This window comes from Cydia fagiglandana, chromosome 19 (assembly GCF_963556715.1).
Source record: "Cydia fagiglandana chromosome 19, ilCydFagi1.1, whole genome shotgun sequence".
NCBI classification, from domain to species: domain Eukaryota; kingdom Metazoa; phylum Arthropoda; class Insecta; order Lepidoptera; family Tortricidae; genus Cydia; species Cydia fagiglandana.
Window position 1 is genome coordinate 14,567,173 of NC_085950.1, and position 21,592 is coordinate 14,588,764.

General features: G+C 39.7%; 1 protein-coding gene across 3 annotated transcripts in view; it reads right to left on the reverse strand.

Moving 5' to 3' along the window:
- The window catches only part of LOC134674068 (nucleolar protein 4), a 186,568-nt gene extending 169,633 nt beyond the window's left edge, over positions 1–16,935 (reverse strand). Inside the window, exons 1-2 of one of the 3 annotated variants that reach the window (XM_063532119.1) lie at positions 16,802–16,935; positions 15,815–16,388 (exon numbers count right to left, since the gene is read on the reverse strand). In XM_063532119.1, the coding sequence (XP_063388189.1) occupies positions 15,815–16,333 (519 nt within the window). In that variant the 5' untranslated portion in view covers positions 16,334–16,388; positions 16,802–16,935. The remainder of the gene's footprint in view (positions 1–15,814; positions 16,389–16,801) is intronic. The other 2 variants (XM_063532118.1, XM_063532120.1) reach the window with 2 other exon arrangements.
- Positions 16,936–21,592: the final 4,657 nt, after the last annotated feature.

The following is a 21,592-nucleotide window of genomic DNA, read 5'->3' on the forward strand; positions in this document are numbered from 1 at the left end:
CGGTGTTAATAAAATATACGTCGCCATCAAAGCCTCGCATTGATAACTTGATAACCTCGATGCCGGGATCCCGGATCCATCCCGCAAATACCGCGCCGTAATCCGCGCTTATGCGGTACGCCGTATGTTTTGTAAACTCTATATATGGAAATTAAGGAACAGTATTTTTCGACTTCGAGTTAAGACTTGGCGAGAGGTCGCACAGGACCGAGAAAAGTGGCGCTGTCTTGTGTCGGAGGCCAAGTTTCATTTTGGGTTGCTGAGCCAATGCAATGGAGTAAGTAGTAAGTAAGTATTTTCGATCGTTTTATAAGTTTTTGTATGATATAGTTAACGGTAGTAACACCCATGTTTCTTTAAGACTAAAGTTGGGGTCTAATTTGGGACCCAAAATGCCTTAATCTTATTAATTTTAACATAGTGAATGTCTTCTCGCTAAAATGCCGTGAGGCTAAATACCTATCGTTCTAATAACGTTATTTATCTTGCTTGATATAACTGATTTCATGGAAAAGAAATCGTGTAGTCCTTATTAAATATTGCGATAAAAAGTAGGTAACATAGTGGAGAAACTGAAATTGCACGAATGCGAATGACCCAAAACTAAGTTTTTTGTGCTTAGTCATTTGGTAGTCTGTAAATATTCCCCACAATCCAAGCCAGCGCCAAATAAGGAAGACCAACACTTAAAAGAATCCCACATAAGCGTTATAGTGGATCTGTTTAATATTTCTACGTTAATGCAAAATGATAGGAAAACATTTCTAGCATGTTGCTTTGTTGTGCTTTCGTTTAGTTATACGAGGCTTTCGTAATAACTACGGTAGTACGATAAATGTTAATTATATAAAGAATACTTTTAAATTTGGAGTTTCTGGTAGATGTAGATAATCATAAAGTTTAGGATATATGTATTTAACGGTCCGGGTTACGTTATATAAAACAACGTGTTTTTATCAGATATGCATTATTCTAGACAAAACTCTTTACAAAGGACTTTATATAAAACACTTCACTCATTTCTATTTTATTTCCCTGGTGCGCCAGTAGGAACATATCACATGCAAGTAAAATTAAAACCCTCGTCGGCCAACGTCTCACTCGTCCCGAAGACAACCCAATAAAGAAAAGGGACGAATTGGAAAATAGAATTAAACGCGCCCGGCCGCTGCGTTGATAAAGATCCTCCCGGGGCTGACCTGATACGCTTCGAGAATGTAAATCTAGGAAATGGTTTCTAGAAATATCCTCATATTTATTGTATTAACTTGAAGTACATGCCGTGAATGTGCTACAGATGAAATCGTGTTCTTTGCACTAAGTGTACATTAGAAATCATTCGTTGTTTGTTGTTACTCACTTAGGATTTCTCTATATTAAGCGTGGAGAAGAAAAAGTACTAATTAGTTGATGCAGATCCAACAGGAAGGTATATGAACAGTGGTCATAAAATATAGCGGCGCCCTCCGGTTGGTAACGAAGAATGCACATTTAAGAACAATAACGAAACCTATCACAAGTCCTTTCAAGAAAACCATAAGCAGTGAATTTGTTTTGGTGAGAAGCTATCCTTATCCATATAATACCTAAAAACACTACTCTGTCTGTTTCGTTGTGCGCAAAAATGACAATATTGGCGATACAACCAGCTATCAGGCACACAGCCCCGTCCCATCCAGAAAGCGTCTAGATCTTTCGAGGTCACCCGGACCCCAACTTTCGATTACGGATGCTAATTGGGGTGTGAATTTGGCTGCGGGCGGCGCGGCCCATCTAATGAGACTGAGAGATACGGGATAGGTAAGTAAAGTTATCCGTTGCTCGATTAACTGGTATTTTACATGTCCGTGCACATTGTATATCTTCAAAGCCAATCAGAATATAGGATCATAATTGGATTATGAACAGAAATTTGACACAATGATATCCAACCGCGGAAAATGGCGAGAAAACGGCAAGCAACATCTGTGCCTGACATTAGCAGTTGACCACGGCACTGCAAAGAGTATGACGACCGAGAAGAAGTTAAATAGTTGCACTTTTGGTAATGGACCTTTCCATAATAGCAACTGAACAGCAGTGCTGAGCATCAGCAGATACAAGTTAGGAATGTAGGTTATGTAGCTATGTCGCAAAGAGTAGGTACTTAAAAGTCCTAATGGTTCCTGCAAATATTAAGATTAAAGATTGATACGGGTATTTTAATGCCGCTTTATAAAAATGACACATGGCGAGGCGTTCTAGAAAGCAATCTCGTAGTTTCCTTTCTTTACATAAAAATGCGATGAAATTTGGTGAGCGTGAGAGAAGGCACATTAAGCGAGACAAGTAACGGTTCAAGATGCAACAAAGTAAAATTTTAAGCTTTCTTTTACTGGCACCTTGATATCTTTCACGGCGCCGACGCTAAATTTTATCTATCATTAAATTCAGAAACGTTGAAATCTTCAAATCGTCCCATTACGGCATTATCTTGAATGCTTTCTGCTAATCAAAATTTGTCATAACTAACAATAATAAAACGGGACAAACCGCTGTGATATAGCGTGATCGTAATTTATTGCAAATACGACTACTTACCTATACATTTAAACATCCCTTTCTCTCTTGAGGGCAACATCCGCTTGAAAGGAATAAAGCATTGAAAGGGTTACAACTTTATAAAGGCGAATATTTTTATGGAGACGTCAAAAAGTTATGTTCAAATTCGAGGAAAGTGTTCAGACCTTTAACGGCGTTCTGAGAACTTGGGCGTTTTGCTAACGTTCTTGATTTCAAAATAAAAGTATCAATGTGGTTTAAAGTGGCTTTTTTTACATCATTATATAGGAATTAAGAGCTAGCTTCAATATTTTAGTTATATTTTTCAAGTGAAAACCATTCAACTTGTACAAGCACCTAATTTTATGATTTTGTACTTCGAGACATTGACATAACACGAAAAATGCAATATCTATTGAAATACTATACTTTCCAAACCTGCCAAATTTCTACATTTTAAAATTTCGTTAACTCTTATTTTTGAACGGGGATCAAATTTTTCCGTTCACAAATTACATTTTCTTAATTTCCCAAGACATTTTCCTGAAATTCCCGAGAACTTTTCCAACTTTTTCGGAACATCAGTAATATGAACAGAAAAGATTAGAAGCATCAAGTCGCATTGGCAAAATCATTCGGAATTACACGCGTATTCGGGAAACGAGATAATCACAAGATCTAGAAACGATATAGAGATCAACTAGATTTACATTAGATATCGACTAGATGTGACTTGGATATCTAAGTCATAACTTGTCGAAATCGTTCAAGAGGGCCTCCAGAATCGCGGAAACGTCAAATTTGACATATCTATCTTACAAATATCTTTAAATTATCCATATCGTAACTTGTTGAGGTCTAGTAGAGATCTAATACATTTTCAGAATCGAGCCGTTAGTCTCAGCCGCGCGCTCGGTCGGGCGGCGGCGCTCGCCGGTTTACGTCGCGTTTTTACGATGTAGCCGATAACGTTTACGAGGCGCGCTGAGTGGCGTCGCCGCGGCTCGCCCGGCTGATTGCTTGCATGCGAGTGCGAGCTAGGGACGCTACATGCCTTTAGAAATATAGCACCGTAGGCATACATAAACATCTCTTTTTATTTGTTACCCGATTGACGAAAGAGGAGTGTTTTTCGAAAGTATTTATGTTTGTCGAATTCCTTGGCGCGGCTTATACGTAGCTTATTTTCATGTGTCATTATCATTACTAGATTCGTTTTAGTCGTGGGAGTGACATGGGATACCACTGCCTTGAGTGATTCTTTTCAGGTCGACTGCAGGAACAGCATCTGTTACTATAATGTAGAGTTGTAGACGTACTCAAGCCTATAGTTTCTACGATTCTATTTCTGGGTAATTTTGCATTACATTTAATGGCCACCGATTATCGATACCAAGCTCCCGCTAATAGTCCCCTCACTGAGGTCGAGTATCCGTGACACGTCGGGCGACACCGCGCCGTATTTCACCCGCCGCTCCGAACGCTCGGAATACCCTGCAGCCGCTACACGCCGCACTTCTACACACCACATTAAATCCAAAATCAAATTCGCGCGAATCTCAGCCTTAATACACTCCGAGTGTGTCTGCGATAGCGGTTGGAGTTGATTTAGTGATATTTAATACGAATGAAGAATAAATTGTTGTACATTTCATGTATCGTATCGACTGCGAACCTGTTGATTAAACACTTATTGCGATTTCTATTCCCTAGTAAATAGTTATTCGCGAGTTTGTTCAAATTACGATTTTGCGTGTTTCGTTTTACATTTTTCGAATTTATTGCTGACACGGGAATTCAAATACAGTAGAAATATTTTAAATGGTTGAAAAGGAAATTTACTTTTATAATTTTTTACTAAAACAATTTTAAAAATATTTTATTAATAAATGAAATGTAAATAGGTACAGAAATTTACAAACTTGTAACTAGGTAAATATATTGTTTTTTACTTAATTGAATTATTAATCTCTTTATTCATTTGATATGACATGTATGAATTATTAATATTATTATATTCATCAATATTATCAACAAATGTTTGTATTTAAAACAGAAATGCGAATTGCGTGGTTAAAGTAAATATTTTATCATTTATCAATAATCATGGGATGGGAAAGGTATCTAATCTATGGAAAGCGTAATATCATCTGCTAACCTATCACAGTATCAGACATCGACAATATCGACATCTTCAAAGGAACTTAAAAGTCTTAAAACGAATTTGAATATGTTGAAAATTAATACCTGCCTATCTATTTAAATAAACCTGCCTGCCTCTAGCCTGCGTATCTTGAATGTGTAATCTGCGCTAAAGTAGAAACAAGATGGTATTTATCTAAATTTTATCGTAAAGTGTCCACACCTAAATCGTTGTGTACCAGGGACCCAGGGGTTACCGAGAGCAAGTATTAAGTCAAAGTGCACCTAACGCCCTCGACGCCCCTCGATCCTCTTAAACGCCCGCTGAGCCTGCTCCTCACGCTTCATTGCGCGCACCTTAAGATTGTCAGCTACTATTATTTATACCAGTTTTGCACGAACGAGCACACTCTTATTAATTTATCAGCACCTGGTGCTCTCGAGGCGTACAAGGTGTTTAACCATGGGTTAAAGTATCTACATACAACTAAGGCATATAAAAGGAAGGTTTTTGTGAATTTCCTTAGCATAGTCATTGTCGGTGGGGTTGCTTCTTTAGTATACAATTTTAATAAGATTTCATGTGGTATCATTTAAACAACTAATGCATTATAATATTAGGATTGCCATTCTTCATTTGTATGCGACATTCAAACTTAATCGACTCACGGAGATATGAGCCTTTAACAAACATCCCTCGCCACGGGGCGTGCTCAAAATTTGTATTCTAGAATAAATTGTTACCTCCGAAAAGTGAAACACGAATCTTTTGGAAGAAAAAGTTGGTATATAACACAATTTCTTATAATACAAACATTACTTAAATACGAAACCAAAATAATAGTTCAGAAATCATTATTATCGCACTGTGGTATCGCCATACCTAGGACATGCGGCCAGCCTTCTATTTAGGTACTTTGCCCGTTGACGGCGATCTGGACCAAATTCTTTATTTGTAGGTTTTAATGTTTTATTATGTTTGTTTATTTCTTTCTTTGTTTTTATGTATATTTATTAAGTTAAACATCTACTTTCGATTAGGAAGGCAAGTAAACGAAACTAATTATTGATGAACATTAGAAACTCCTCCCACCAGTCCCACCGGGACCGATCTAGGCTCATCCCTTCCTCGGGTCGTTTACAACCTAGCGGCTCTCCGCAGAGCCATTGACAGTAACGAATGTTGCAGAGTTAGCGCCTCGTGGAGTCCATTCTGCAGCTTATTGCGGGGTCCGGTGTCCGGTTCTACGCGAGGCAAGAAATTTGAAATATGAGATGTCGCAAGGCAAAATGTTACACACTGAGATAGGTAGCCCGTATTTCGTCGACTTAAAGGTCAACAAGTGAATATTCAACATGCTAAGAAGAAACCCTGTTTTTTCGATTTCAAGTTTAAAGCTAATAATTATGTACCTACCTACTCCTTATTACGATCTATGTATTATTAGGTTAGAGGCCTACGGTAAAATGGTGATTGATCACAGTGACGTAATAATTAGACCAACTTCGAGACATCTTTTCTTTTTCTTACACAATAGAAGTTCTTGTTGAATTCGGGTGATATAACTTGACATCAAAATGTGTCTAGTGAACGTTTCGTGGAATGAGAACCTCTCATGTTTGAAGTCATTATTGAAATGACTGCCGCTACTGCCTAAACATAAACAAAGTTAGTTTGTAAGCACGAACTAGTCATGTCTAACAAGGTGATAGTTACTTTTACATATGTAACGAAACTTCAATGTTCAGACACGTTATATATGACCACATTGAACCAACATACACCGACGTATAGTCGTATACGTACCAAAAACACAGAATATAAAGCCAATGGTATACACGCCCGGATACAGGCTTAGTTCACACCGGGAGTGGATTACGCGGAATACTTCATGCGGTAATAACAAAAGATTTGCCCGCCATAACCGCCGGGATAAATAACCGATATAAAAGCGCGTGACGCTCAATCCTACCAGTTTGATTGTATCTTACCTCAGCAGTCGCGACAGAACCACAAAGAGGCATAGATGCAAACTTGGTGTTGAAAACGATGCTTTACTATACACTTGGCTGTGTGAGCTATAAACCTCGCAAGGGAAAGAAAAGTAAATAAATGTATGGTACCGCCACTTAAACAATTTACAATCCACAAAAAAAAATTATTGAACACAAAATGTCACGAATTCGGTTAAGAAGTAGAGTCTGTAGAGGAGAACACCCGGACTTAACACGGCATTTTCGCCCAAGCTGAAATAAAGACCTTTGCTAACGCTTGGTAAACTAGCAAACTTGTGAAACAGACACACATAGCACCAGAATATTCGACCGCAGTTCTAGACTGAAAGTTTTAGCTCTAGACTTTGTCTGAAGTTGGCGTGCCTATCCCGACTTCAGTCTTCTTTCGCTATTATTACGAGTATACCCATTGGACTTGCCAGTGTAGAGATCATAACTGTGGCACTTTTGAGTTTGGTTTTATATGTAAGGAATTATTGAATTTATATGTCTTTATGTTAGAAATATTCTAAATATGAAATGTAATGCTACATTCAATACAGTAAAAGACAAAGACTTCCCGATAATTTCTGCGTTAATTAAGTAACAATAATCGCGTATAAGAAAGTCTATGAAATAAAAGCCAGTAGAGCGAACTTTACAGACCACATAATACGCCTCTGTAGTATGTACTTTTCTACCTACACATACATAAGCACCTACGAGAGAAAACGGTATTTCAATTTCCATGAAACGTTCGCAACCCATTATACCAGGCTCGCAAAACACTACAAGAGACATTCAAAACTTTGAAAATTCAAAATTCGTACGAAGCCACAGGCACCGCGTCTATAGGAACAGCAAACATAGGTATATGACGGTAGGTGTAGACGAGCTTGGCGGGCGGTAGCGTCGGATGTATAAAGTGGCGCGCCGGTGGCCGCATGACATAGCTATAACTCGCGGCGGCATGACAAACAGCTGAGCTGGGGAGGTGTGGAGTCGACATTGCGCTTATTTTATTTTATTTTTTTGTATATTGCGCCGTGAGCAGTAGTCAAGTTTCGTGTGTGTAAAATAAAGTTTTGTTTTATTTATACTGTCTGGGAGATAAATTATAATTCTTGGTGTTTCACAGTTATTCTGTTATAAAATGAATTTCCAGTTTCATTCTAAGCCAAAAACAGCGCCGTATACGTTTCACCATACCAACTAGTAAAGGCTTTCTTGATTGTTCAATAATGAGAAAGTCTCATTTTATCCACATGTGGGGCAAAGAAACCTCGTGCAAATTTAGAGTTGTTTTCTTATGTTGGCTGGTAGAATTGACTTTTAAATAATGATTTTGAATGATCAATATTTAATAACGTTCATTTGGATTTGATTTGGTTTGATTTTGCTTGATATTATACAGTTAGTATTTTCGTCGCGTTGGTGTGGTAAAAATTTTTGTGTTTCACTCGGTGTCAAAATTTGTTTAACCCTCGGGCCATGAACCATCGCAACGCTCTAGATTTCATTTTTCGAACCACTCGCTACTCTCATGGTTCAATTTTGAAATCTTTCGCTTGCTCAGGTGTCAAAGTGGTTAAACAATAACTAAACAAGGGGGCAACCCCTTGTAAAACAGTTTATGTCAATTAAGTGCTCTACATTTTAATCAGTTCGAGTATTATGCTTTAAGTTCTTAGTTTTTATGGACTTGTTGTATAACTTAGTCCGTAGTACCTACCACTAGTACCTACATATATTGTTTGTAGAAAGTTACATTAATTGTCGATGATATCGTCATATTTCTACTTTAAATAATAACTATACTTCTTAAACCGAAAAAAACAACGAAATAATAATGTTGGAAGTCTCCAGTTGTGTTCTATTCGCGCCGACACCGGAGGGCGCCGTCGCTAAAGCGCGATACTACGGGCTCGCCTCGGGCGGCGCGAACCAATTACCCGCCGCGCGGGCATTTACCCCCCGCCGCCCCACTCCCACTCCCGCCCCCCTCGAGGCCCGGCACGGAATTACTTATCTCCACCGCTCCGCTGTGAGCCCAGTACTCTACCGCCAGACCAACGCCTGCAATGCGAATGCGGTTTCGCTTTTTTTTGTCCGCTTTTGTGTTTTTAAACCAGGTGGGACCCTAATGAGTACTAACGACTGACCGGGCTACCGAGTATATTTGAATTTATGAGGGTACAACGTACATTCAAGGGCTAGGATTACCTTGATGTTTGTAAACCCAAGAGAACACTCGGCAAATAACTTTAGACCTTTTACTGAGACTTTTCTTTGCCAACTTGTTTTTCTCTACTATTTTATCTGGAAAGAACATCTCTTAACATTTTCCTAGCCTTTACTGAAATTGACTCTAGTATACTACTTACAATCTAATGTATATGTAATTCATTGAATCCAGACTGCATTATAATCGGCACAGTAAATAATGATCGTAGATTAATAAGAACGATTTGACACCTCTATACCCACGCAGTCTGCGGCCGGCCAAACCTCAAAGTACTTTTGATGCAAAGGTCATAGAAAAATTATTCACACCATTGATCAACATTTTTGTATTCTTACTTTGACAGAATTAATACTATAAAGTAAATTAACAAGTTATATAAAATCATACACATTTTATTACTTCCTTTATATAATTTTAGGAAATTAATCATAATTAGGGAATGCAATACCGGGATACCAGGATCCCGAAATACCGGGATCCCGCATGCAATTTGCGGGATTAATCCCGCTCGTAAATTAAGCGGGATCCCGCGGGATTTGCGGGATCGAAGAGCGACGTGGTTCTTACGTGTTACTACAAGGAACACAGGCTCGGACACGTGCCTACTGGCGAAAATTCTTCACGGAGCCTAAATGCATCTATGGTGGAAAGGGGTAATGACACGGAAGAGCATTTTGCCCGAATTTGTCTATCTATTTCATCACACTTGCTCGTAAAAGGTGTTATTTTACGTAAGCGACGCGGTACGTAAATCTTAAATTTGTACCCAGGTAATTTTGTTATGTAGGTACGTCCGAAATTAGGCAGATTTTCTATTGATTTCCTCACAGGTGTGATGAAAAACATTGTGTGTGCCACGAGTGGCACAGGACTTACGAAATCGCGTTAATTAAGCCTTTACACACGTTCTTAAATTCTTGATTACTGTCATTATACCGTATTCTTTTAATACAAAATGTACTATTTCTAGTTTTAGTTTACTTTTTGTTTTCAACCTTCAAATTTAGTACTAATTCGAAAAATTGTATACTAATTTGCGGGATCCCGCAAATACCGGGATCCCGCGGGACTTAAAATGGCAATCCCGCGGAATACCGGGATTGAGTTCCTCATGCGGGATTGCATTCCCTAATCATAATACATATTTATAATGATTCAAAAATACTAAGGCGAAAATATTACTTAAAAAAATTGGTCGAAAATATTTGAGAAGAACAATACAAAACTAATAGCTCCGAATACACTCTTAATGATAAGTTCACGTATTCAGCAGATCTCCATCACCCGCGTACGGCCCGATATCATAGCGCCCTTCATTAAAGCGACCGCAAGCCCCTAACAACCGTGCGTGCGTCCCTACCCTACACGGGCTTATCTATATTTTTTCGCCGCGCCTTTGTGATGTCGCGGTCGCCTCGCCCGCCATGCCTCCGCGTCCGCGCCACTCCGCACCAGCCAGCGCCATAATTTACGACCGGCCCGCGCCGACCGCTCGCCGGGAGCGGCCCGGGCCGAATTTATGGCGTAATTTTTACAATGGCCGTTGCAGATCTGGGATTATAAAGTTCTGGAGTGACCAGATTGTCCGATCGAGGTTTGGGCACGGACGCGCACGGTGTAATGGCTGGTTAAACAGTTTTTAGCATTATGTTTATGACGATGTATATTTGCATCAGTCGTGGCGTGAGAGATGCAGGAATAGGTGTCGATAACTTACTAAGTGGCAACAAAACTAAATTATCTGGGAATATAACGTTCTGGAGTGACCAGATTTTCCGATCCGGGTTGGCATATTATAGGGGCGTATTATAGGCTTATTATAAGTTTAAATTGGCGTTCAAAACGTTAAAAATCGGTTTACAAATTAATTTTCTAGTCACTGCCTGAGGTTGGGCATGAACGATAAAGTTGTTAGGTAGAGTTTAGTTGTTGTATTTGTCGTTAGTGGGTTTAGTCACATGTGAAAGAACATTGATGAATTGAGCTTCAAAATACACGGTCTGACTTTTGCATTTGCCAAGATTTAAAATGAATTAAAATGACCATCAAAAAACAAGAGCTCCACCTACCTATCTGTTCTTATAATATGTGAGTGCACAAGAATATTCTCAGAAAACAAAAGCGTATTCACATCGGAAAATCCAGCCAACTCCCAACACAAACAGCGTCGAGCCCGAATATTTTTTCCTTGGCAATTTCCCCCCATTTAATGCTAAGCCAACAGCTTCGCCGACCTGTGCAAGCGGTTCAGTAATGCACACGTCTCAGATGACGCGGAATAATTTAATTGCCACGGCTGCGGCTGCATCCGGGTGACTCCATATTTTTGCCGCAGAATGCTTCTAATTTTACCGAAGGGGTTTAAGGGATCGAGTATTTTAACACAGCGTAATTTACGGGATATTTACCTCTAGTATTTAGGGAACGGCTTTACACAGTGACGTTCAGTCAAGATCTGTATCCGATGTGCAAAAAAGGCAAGTGGCTTTATGTGGCGATATGTCTGTTTTTGAACAACTTTTCATTGGACACGAGTATATTTTAAACGCTTATCTATACTACCTCGATTCGCATTTAAACATTCAGAGCCAAGGAGAATGAATACAAGAAATGGCATGATTTTAAGAAATTTGGGAGTTAGGTACGCGTACCACATGTCTATTCTCCATTTCGAACTCGGAGCATCTCGGAACGGAATACAGTGATCCATTCAACGTTACCATCTTTACTGGGACTGCCAATAAAACTCAAAGAGCATTCATTTTACGCTTTAATTGATTTTGCTTGTGTTATTGAATGAAATGTAATTCGTAATAGTCAGAAACTTTAATATCAATAAATCAGAAATTATGAAAATATTATGAAAAATGGAAGCACACGAATTGGAAATTCTCAATCAAGGTGAATTATTACAAACTTGGTTATCGAATGCAATAGGTTAAAAATCATCTGGGTTCCCATGCGAGTGATACAACTATCGAGAATCGTGCGCAATCAATAAAGAAAATCATCGATACATTCGATATAAATTACTAAGGCGGCATGATGTGAGCAGAGTTCGAGCAACTCAGGCGACGAGCGAACAAGAGTGGTGTAGTAATCGATCGAGCTTATCGTCCACACATCGGCAGGCCGCAGGCTGCACTCACAGCGGCGATTGTCCTAGCTGGTCGTTTTTCCTGAATCCTGGAATGCATGGATGAAAGCTTTAAAATTTCAGAACCGGGAACGCTGATACGATATGCAGCCTAACTCACTATGACGGTTATTCAAAGTGTTTTCTGAAATTTTATGAAAGCAATGATCATCTCTGTAATTATTTCCCTGTAACCATAACGCTGGTACTAATTCATAATACATGAAAAATATTTGCTCATAGAAAATGCTTAATGCAAAGTGCTTAAGATGCCGCGAAGATGTGCTAATTTGTCTGGAGGTAGTTTGTTTCTGTATTTTTTCTTCTTTTGCACATTATAAAGGCACGAACCCTTCATTGTGTGTCGACCAAAATGCACTCGGTCACTCTTTAGCTCCTCCAACTGTTATTTTATTCTTCAGGAGTGCAAAAAGTTTGCAAAGTGCAGACAAAAATTCAAAGTAAGTATCTCTAACTCTATCACGGATTAACGAGTCTCAGAATTACTTCTTCAATTGTTCACTAAGATATTCGCTTTCTTTCGATTTCCATAACTTCAAGTTGGAATTGATCACAGCAATCGATCTTCATTTCAAGCTATTTTGTTGTAACTTGTGATAGTTGTGATATGATATCCAATTTATGGCTTTGACTTATTGTATCCAAAATGGTATTTCCAAAGACGACACAATTTCTTAGAATTACACGTTTACTTGGATTATCTAATAAGTTTTGAGGCTGTTTTCTACAATATTTATTTAATTGATGTATGTATTAATTAAGTATTTACATAACATTAGGTCTCAGTAGGTATTCTGAGGTAGTACTCTGGCTAGTACCTACCTGCCTTGTTTAGACTTGAATGCTTGAATCTTGAGGTGTGAAGGGAGTAGTTTGACAGGTTGAGGCGACGACTCAGAAACAAAGTTTGTGCTTTCTATTGACAAACAACATGATAACAACACTAAGAGTAACATGGAGAAGTGTTGACCGGAAGTCGACATTGCAATTTAGTAGATTTACTAGACTCATATATGAACCGTGGTTCACCGGTCGATATAAGACTAGTGAATCTAACCGTGAATCATTCAAAACTGTTGTAGTAGTTTAAGTAGTAACGATTACGAAGCCTAGATGATCTGCATTCGACAAAGCTTTTATAGCGTATGGATTACCTATGGATTATTTGATTGTATCCAAAATAAAGGCATATTTTGGTATTTCAAAGATTTGGTAGTTTATTTTCAACGAGCATGTTGGTCTGGTTGGGATAAACAGTCATCAAATATTTACGAAACTTGTTGGTGCAGTTTCCAAGTAATTTATCACACAGTTTCTCCAGTAGGTGCTTCGCAGTTCCGTAGAGTTTTAGCTGATAGCAGTTAAGACAGAGTTCAGGCAGGTTCAGGTGAGTTAGGTTAATAAACATGAGAGGCGGCCAGTAATAATAAATGAGGCGAGCGCGGCCCGCCTGGCACGTTCGAACACCCGGCGCGCAGCCGCCGGCAGAACCCACGAATAACTTATACACCACTTGTATGGCTGAAAATGACATGATACGGGCATCGCGCAAGCGGCGCAAGTGATACTTTTCGTGGAGTTTGAAAGGGTTTTTGGATAATGGACATATCTATATTGGATAATGGTGCTCCAAAGTCATTGATACCTGATAGTGATAACGCAGCCTTTCTATGGGGGTTTTAAAACCTTAAAGAATCATTTGGATTTCATGTACATTTCGAACCCATATTTTGATCGAATGGGAATCGGCACCGACGTTTTCAATGTTGTAACATTAGGTACAGAAAGCGCAATCCTTTTAAAATTTGGAACTGAATATCCGATGGAAACAGTAACTACATCCAGTTTAATTACGACTCTACATTCTTTAAAATATCTTTAAGCTTATTTGTCATTTCATTAATAAATAATGTTAAAAGTTAACCTTGTATTTAATTTATAGTTTAAATTTTATCCAAGAAAACAATATATCCTTTATCCCTTGTAAAATAAATGGATTCAAAACATTTGCTCAAACGCTGCAAGTGCCCTCTGTCAAATCTATTTGATTGAACCAATGAAGGCTAAGCCCCTATCTTAGTTAGCCATTCAAGCCTACCGGTCTAACATATTCTAAGGTGTCTTTACAAATTTGAGCCTTATTCTATTGTAATAGAGCGCGTGTAAACATATTGACGTCGAGGTTACAAGCCGCAGGCGTCCGAGCGGTGGCATCTAATCGCGCTCGATGATAAACGAGCCGCCTAATGATGATGATGTGGAAGCTCCGCGGGCGTCATGCGCGCCTGGTGCCGGGGTGGCACACATCACCTGTTCTTTGATCTCTGTGAGGTGTGCGTGTGTGAAAATGTCATCATGGCATATCTGGGCTTCGGCGTTCGTACTTCCATTTCGAGCAACTGTTTGTCTCTTGCATTATGCATTTATTGGAGTAAAAGAGAAAGATGCCCGAAATTAGGGAATATCGATGTTCGCGTTAGATCTTCTAGTAGCAAATGACAAGTACAGACAAACCCGAGAATGTAACGAATTTCATAAAAGGCTCATTATTTTAGGAAAGCATATTGGCTTAATTGATAGAGTGTAATTTTCATTTAAAATAAAGAACGTGCGGAATATCTACAAAATTCCCGACAATGTCGGTTGAATCCCCAGGGTACCTATTATTGATCACGACATTCAGTAAAATAAAGCAATGGAATGGTCCCTACTCAATTGGACCTTTATCATAAGCCGTACATTTTTAGCGAATTCGTAAACGCATAATTAAAATAAAAATAAAAATCTCAAAGACGTGGACCAGGGACTGGGTCGTAGTCGTAACTAAATAACACTGGCATACATATATATTATGACAACACTCGCCTCAAATGTGTTTTCCTTGTCGTGAGTAAAGTAAATGATAAAGAGGTAAACTAGCTATCTCTTGTACATTTATGTGTGCTTGGTGATTCTGTGTCAGAAATCACCTGTTTCTGATTCATGCGAGTCACAGTTGGTGCACTTTTCTACAACCCATACAAGTTTGCGCTCTTGAATTTGTCTCAATAGCAACAAGTTGATCTTGAGGTTATTAATTTAACTAATTGTAAGAAAAGCCTTGAACTGATTTTGTTTTGAGGATCGACAAAAAATATCATATGTCGAGTCTCGCATGGGTCGGTGAATTTTTCGGTGTCTTTTGTCATTTTGCCTTTAAATTTACAAGTTCTATGAAAACAGACCACGAAAATGGATCCCTACTTATTGTGGCGATAGAGGGTATTCAGGAACTTTGTACTTAACAACTTGTTAACAACATGAAGTGTTATGTATCTACTCGCCAAAACATTGAGTTACTATTGCGATTCATTGATTTGCTTGCATTAGCGAAGAAACAAAGTAGTTTCAGCTCCTTGTTTTCTCTATCTATTAAAAACTCTTATTAGTTATTACTACTTGGAAATGTCCCGGATCTTCAAGAAACAATTACCAGTAAACGTGAGAAATTTCAGGCTTGTCCGACGGTTCTTCAAAATATTCAAGGATTTAGCTAATTAGGAAGGAGTAGCTAATTGTTTAGAGCAGTTCGGAACCTAAGACGCAGTCCAATTTACATTAGTGATTACGCAAAGATAAAGCACAGAGGGAGACAAATAGACCGACGGGCGTAAATTATTGCAGATTTCAGTAGCCCGCAACCATTTAAAAACTCTAAAAAATAAAGAAGAAAGGACACGTAATAATGGACTAACCTTTAAGGGTGGTGTAGGGATGTAAAGCGGCGGGTCGTTCTGCGAGCCGGTGTAGACCTCCTTCCCCTCGGGGTTCCTCGCGCAGCCCTCCGCGTCCTGCACGCTGTAGCGGCACACGATCCCGTCGGCCGGCTTCGCCTCGTACCCCGGCGGCTTCCCCACGTGGAAACCCTTCGCTTTCACCCAAAAACGAAACTTGGAACTGTCAGAACTGTTACACTCCTCCCCGCGAAGCGTACGAAGGATCCTGGCGTACTTTTTGAGAGTTATAGTCTTGGTTTTAGCCAAATCCCCGTAAGTCTGGATGACCCAAGGCTGATAAGTCTCGAATAAATCCAGTTTAGGGTCACCGGTGTGAATTTTCGGGCGTTTGTTGTTGTTTTGCTCGTTCTTTTTGTCATTTCTTGAGCCGCTCGCGGTCGATTTGCGCTTCGACGGCTTTTTAGGAGTTTTCACAGGAATAGCTTCCTGTGTCAACTTTTTACGAAGTCCTCGATCGGCAATCATGGCCGCAGCCATTTTGTTTGTCTCACACTTAGTCCGTGAACATTTCAGTAGTTAATTTTAATTAGTCCTGGAAACAAGGATCCACTTTTATTGTTCGGGCCCGGTACTCTTTTGTTCCCGCGGAACTTTTGCCTAAACCTCCCGGGATCGCGGATTGTTGTGAGCGAAGTTGAGAACTCTCCAAGTTCCGTCGCGTGCGTACAACTTTGCGGGCGGTAACTTTTGAGTACGAAATTCGCGCCGACCTAAAGGACTCTCGATGGGAGAAAAGTTTTAGTGACGGCGGCAGTTTCTATTTATTCGCTTTTCATCCTACTTTATCGTCTAATTTCTTTTCTAAGAAAAATTATCTAATTAATTAAATTTTTTTCTGTCTCGAAAAAATCCTATAAGAAACTTAAGTACAGGTGTCAATAAATTCCGAAAAACTTTCCTACAATCCCCAACTTAGTAAAAATCACGCAAACTCCTCAAACATACCAACAGGTGTCCGGGGAAACTTTTCCTTGATTTTCCGGGGAACGCAAAAGTACCGGGTTATGATGAACGTGTTGATCGCCGCGCGGGCGGGCCGGATCAGTGGCCGGAGAACCGCTCGCGAGGAACACGCGCGGCGTACTGGCCCGCGCGGCACGGGCCGCACGTGCGGGACGGGACGGCCGGGCCGGGACGGGACGCTAATTGCCCGCAAAACAATCGGCCCGATCGCCGGCCGGGCGCCGCGATAATGCTCGCACTTGCAAGATAACGCGACGCTAGTGTGTTAAGGAACTAGAACTAGGCTGACTTGAATAAGGATCTCGCGCGGATGCGCGTTCTTAGGTGCAATCTGATTTAGCCAGATTTAGCTATGTGAAGTTGCTTACGGTACTTCGGTAATTAAGTATTATTTATAAATGCGAACTAGAGTTATATATTATGCAATTTTTGAAATGTGCGAATGTCATAAGACCCCGTTATCAGTGGTGAAATTTTATTGAAAATGCAAGGGCTGGTACTGCACATATTTAACATGTACTTAAGCCGATCACTAACTGATAGAACAAAAATTTGACAGCTCCGAACAACTGACAGGCCGATATCGTCCGGCGGACTGGTAATCAGTGGGTCCCTTTATAGAGTCATTCGGTGTAAGAGTACGCTGTGGGTTAGAAATCGCGGTGTGCCGTTCACCAGCAAAGGTGATGGGAGCGAAGTGCGTATTAGCATAGGGTTGCCATACGTCCCGGTACGCCGGGACATGTCCTGGTTTGAAGCATGATGTCCCGGTGTCCCGGCCCATAATCAAATTGTCCCGGTTTATAAATCATAGTTATTTAGTAGGGGGCATTGAGACAGACAGACGGCCGGACGGGCAACAAAGTAATCCTATATGGGCTCCGTTTTTTTCCTTTTGAAGTACGAAATCCTAAAAATCTACCTACTATTATCTCGAAAAAATTTCGCGCTCGCTTCGCTCGCGTTTTCATTTCGGTACCTACATTATTTGTAACAGTTAAGTTGAAATTTGGTACACATATATTATGTCAATCTATAACCCGAAGACGGACATGTAACGTAAATAAAATGAATTTTAAACATAGGGGGCACTTATTGGGGGGTAAATGAGACAGTTAATAAACAAAGTTTTGCAAACTATATGGTGTTACATATCAAGTGATAGAGCTGTGGGAATCTCAAATATATTTAATTAATAATTTTAAGATTAATAGTTTTGAAGTAATTTAAGTAAATAGACAAAAAATGACCACTTCCCTTCTTTATCTCCGAAACTAGGTACTAAAAAAAAAATACTAAATAGTTCCTTACCTATAGATGACAGAAAAACCTATTAGAAGTATGCAGTCAAGCGTGCGTCGGACTTATTACTTAGTTTTTGATCGTCCCTTACGGGTCTTTTTTAAACATTTCACTCACGTTTCACATCAAAATATACATTGTTGAAAATTGTGTAATGTACGGAACCCTTGGAAGGCGAGTCCGACTCGCACTTGGCCGGTTTTCTTTAAATGTCCCGGTCTGAGCCCCCACACTTATGGCAACCCTATATTAGCAGGATATTTTGGAATCACGTGTGCTGCGGACACAAAGTGAAAGCAGTTACACGTCGCATTATTGATGTATAATTATGACCTCTATAGTTCATTTAAGTCAAGTTTTAATGCAATAATCAAGCACTATTCAATACCCACTACTAGATATTGATCAGACAATTTCATAAATATTCGTTATATTTTATTGACAATTCCATTAAAATCGTCTTGATGCGGACAATTACCCCACATGTAACACTTACAATTAGTGATAATTTACCCGTCAAATTGGCATCAAATTGGAATGAAACCAATAATCCTATTTAACACGACACAGTAGAAAAAGAAAATTCTGAAGGATTCTCATGCGCCTTCGACACCAAATACTTTCATCGACACAGATAACTTTCCAATATTGAACCTTATTGCAACAAGATAAGCTCGAAGATCGTACCTAACATGCTAACTAGTAAACTGAAAGATGCTGCGCGCGCATCATGCGCGTTCAGCGCGCGCGCACGGCGAGGAAGCGGCAGCACGCTTGCGCGAAATGTGCGCAGTGTACCAGGAGCGCAGGAGTTCGTAATAGGTCGCGCGAATACATCTTGTAAAGAAACGTAAGCGTTCCTCAAGGCAAGGTTTTAGATCTGAAGATCTATCTAAAATCTCCTACTATGGATACCTACTATCTTTTAATTTAACTCTTTTAACAAAATGGGTTTTTTGAAAAGAAAGATTTAATATGCTAAATTGCCTAAGTTCTTAAACGTTAGAAAATACGTATGTAAACATCACCTTTAATTCAGTAAATTAAGAAAATGCTTGTTATGCTCTCTAGCAACTTTTAGCGGAACTCGATTCCTTTCCATATCTGAACCATAAATAATACACCAAAGAGAAACAAAAGTTGCAGTAACATGTTAATTAACGCGGCACGTAAAAATATGTATACATGTATTTTGTTGGGATGTGAACGTTCAAGCATATGCCTGCCAAAAATATTGTGGCAAAGGTTATCTGAAGACGTTTACGTTTGCGATCAACGAAAGGAACCAATGAACACACTCCTCGATCAATAATCAAGAAGGACTGCATTTATATTTATGATAACCTGGTAACGAAGCGGTCACCTTGCCGTTATTCGACTGCCTGGTGGGAGACGCACCGTGCAGGATACGCGTTTTTCGTAAAACATTTTCTTTTTATTACTAAGACTTCATACGTTGCATGGTAGTTGGCAGCCAGCATGAAAATGCGTGCTATCCTACTTCCACGCGGAAGTGGCCAGTGTCTTTACTGTGACAGAAGGAGATGAAACTATTAATCTCTGGCTAGTGTTGTAACAGTGCCGAAATCCGTTTATCTTATCTATGTGGTTATTTACAAAACTATCTATATTTTTTGCAACATTATACGAAGTTGTACAGCGTATACTGATCTCTAAATTCGAAACATATATACGTGGTGTCTGTTAAAGATATACTGTTTCTACTATGACATGACATAGTAGTGGATCTTTTAGTGAATACCTACTATTCATTCTTATTTACTCCAATAGCGATTGCGATACCATCGCCCACACTAACTATCCATCGGAGGACCTTATGCTCTTTGTAATAAAGTCCACCGATGGACAGTTAAGAAAGAAGCTGTTTGCACCCAAATTACCCAATGTAGTACCTACTAGCAGTAGGGTTGCCAGATCGGAAGGAGCTATTATCGGGAAAAAATATATTTTTTTCGGGATTTTGGGACTTAAGTCGGGAAAAGGTAATTGTATTAAAAACAACGATATTTTACATTATTGGCACTACGTCAGCTGCTCTGCTCATAGACGTTTTTATATAAAAATAGTATAAATTCTTTGAGATCTTGAACAGTCTCGCTCATCGCTCGACGCGGGTCGCTCGCTCACTCAACGATAGTTCGGAACTTGAAATTATTGTTTTATAAAGCTGCTGCGTGAAGCTGTTTTCGGGACAATTTTCACTTTGTCGGGAATCGGGATCACATGCTAAAAATCGGGAGAATCCCGCCAAATCCCGACCAACTGGCAACCCTAACTAGCAGTACTAGCTACTAGCTAAGCCAAGATGCACAACATGACCACTTGATCAGTCGTTGAGAAAAGACAACCAACCGTTCTTTCTGAACAACAAGATTGTGATGCTGCAAGTTTGTATTAGATGCAAATCATGTAATTTTACAGAGAAGAAAGTAAAGCAAAGTTTATTTATATGAGCAATGTTTCATCTTTGATTTACTTTCTGAAAAATATCTGATGAATAAATAGCCTGTGTAGGGTGCATCGTATCCAAGTTCAAAAATGGCATGGCCGTTCTTCCGTACCAATAAGTGACGTAATTTGTTCCAACTGACCCTGTGCACATCAGACCATTTCATCCGCACATACCAAAGCAGCATACTCACGCAGTGGTGGCTTACACGCTTGATTGCGCAGTCACATTGCTTCGTCGTAAACCGTCGTTGCCATTACATATTGTACTAGGAGATAATGAGTTTGTAGGAGTTAGAATGCTGTTGTAGTAATTGTAGTTGTAATTTTCCGTGTCGGTGTCGCAGACTGTTTCAGGATTTCAGCCAAGAGTTTACGAATATTGTTTTAACACTTTTACCCGCCAAAGACAGACGCGCGCGTTAACCTTAGGTTTACGATAGCCCGTTCTAAATATAGGCATGGCGTTTAAAGGGTTAATGACAAACATCTAAGATCCAAAGTCGTGGTGAGAAATGGCAGGCAGAAGTGTTATTGTTATTGGTTAACAATGCGTTAAGAGCATAGCAGTGCAATGTCTCGGAAGTGCAGTGAGTGCGAGGCGTGACACATTCGGCACGCCATAGCTAAACGTACTTCCTGAGGTACTTACCTGTATGGTATTCTCGGGATAGAAACCTGAGCACATCAGTGTGCATCTGCAGTGAAAACTAAGTTTGACTGACCGCTATAGCATTTTTCCTTTTGTTTGCACCTATAATAGTTGCTCATGGGGCGGGGACACAGAGGAGTACGCCTTTTCAGCTCTAGAGCATAAACTATCACTTTCATAGCTAAATAATACCTAACGCCGCTTCATAGATAAGTGTGACGTCCCACGGATAAAGATACCTTATGGCGGTTAACGCCGCTCCAATATTATTGCGGCGCTATGCGACGTAAACGCCGGCCGCCATAAGGTACCTTTTTCCGTGGAACGTCACAAATAATGACGTATAATTT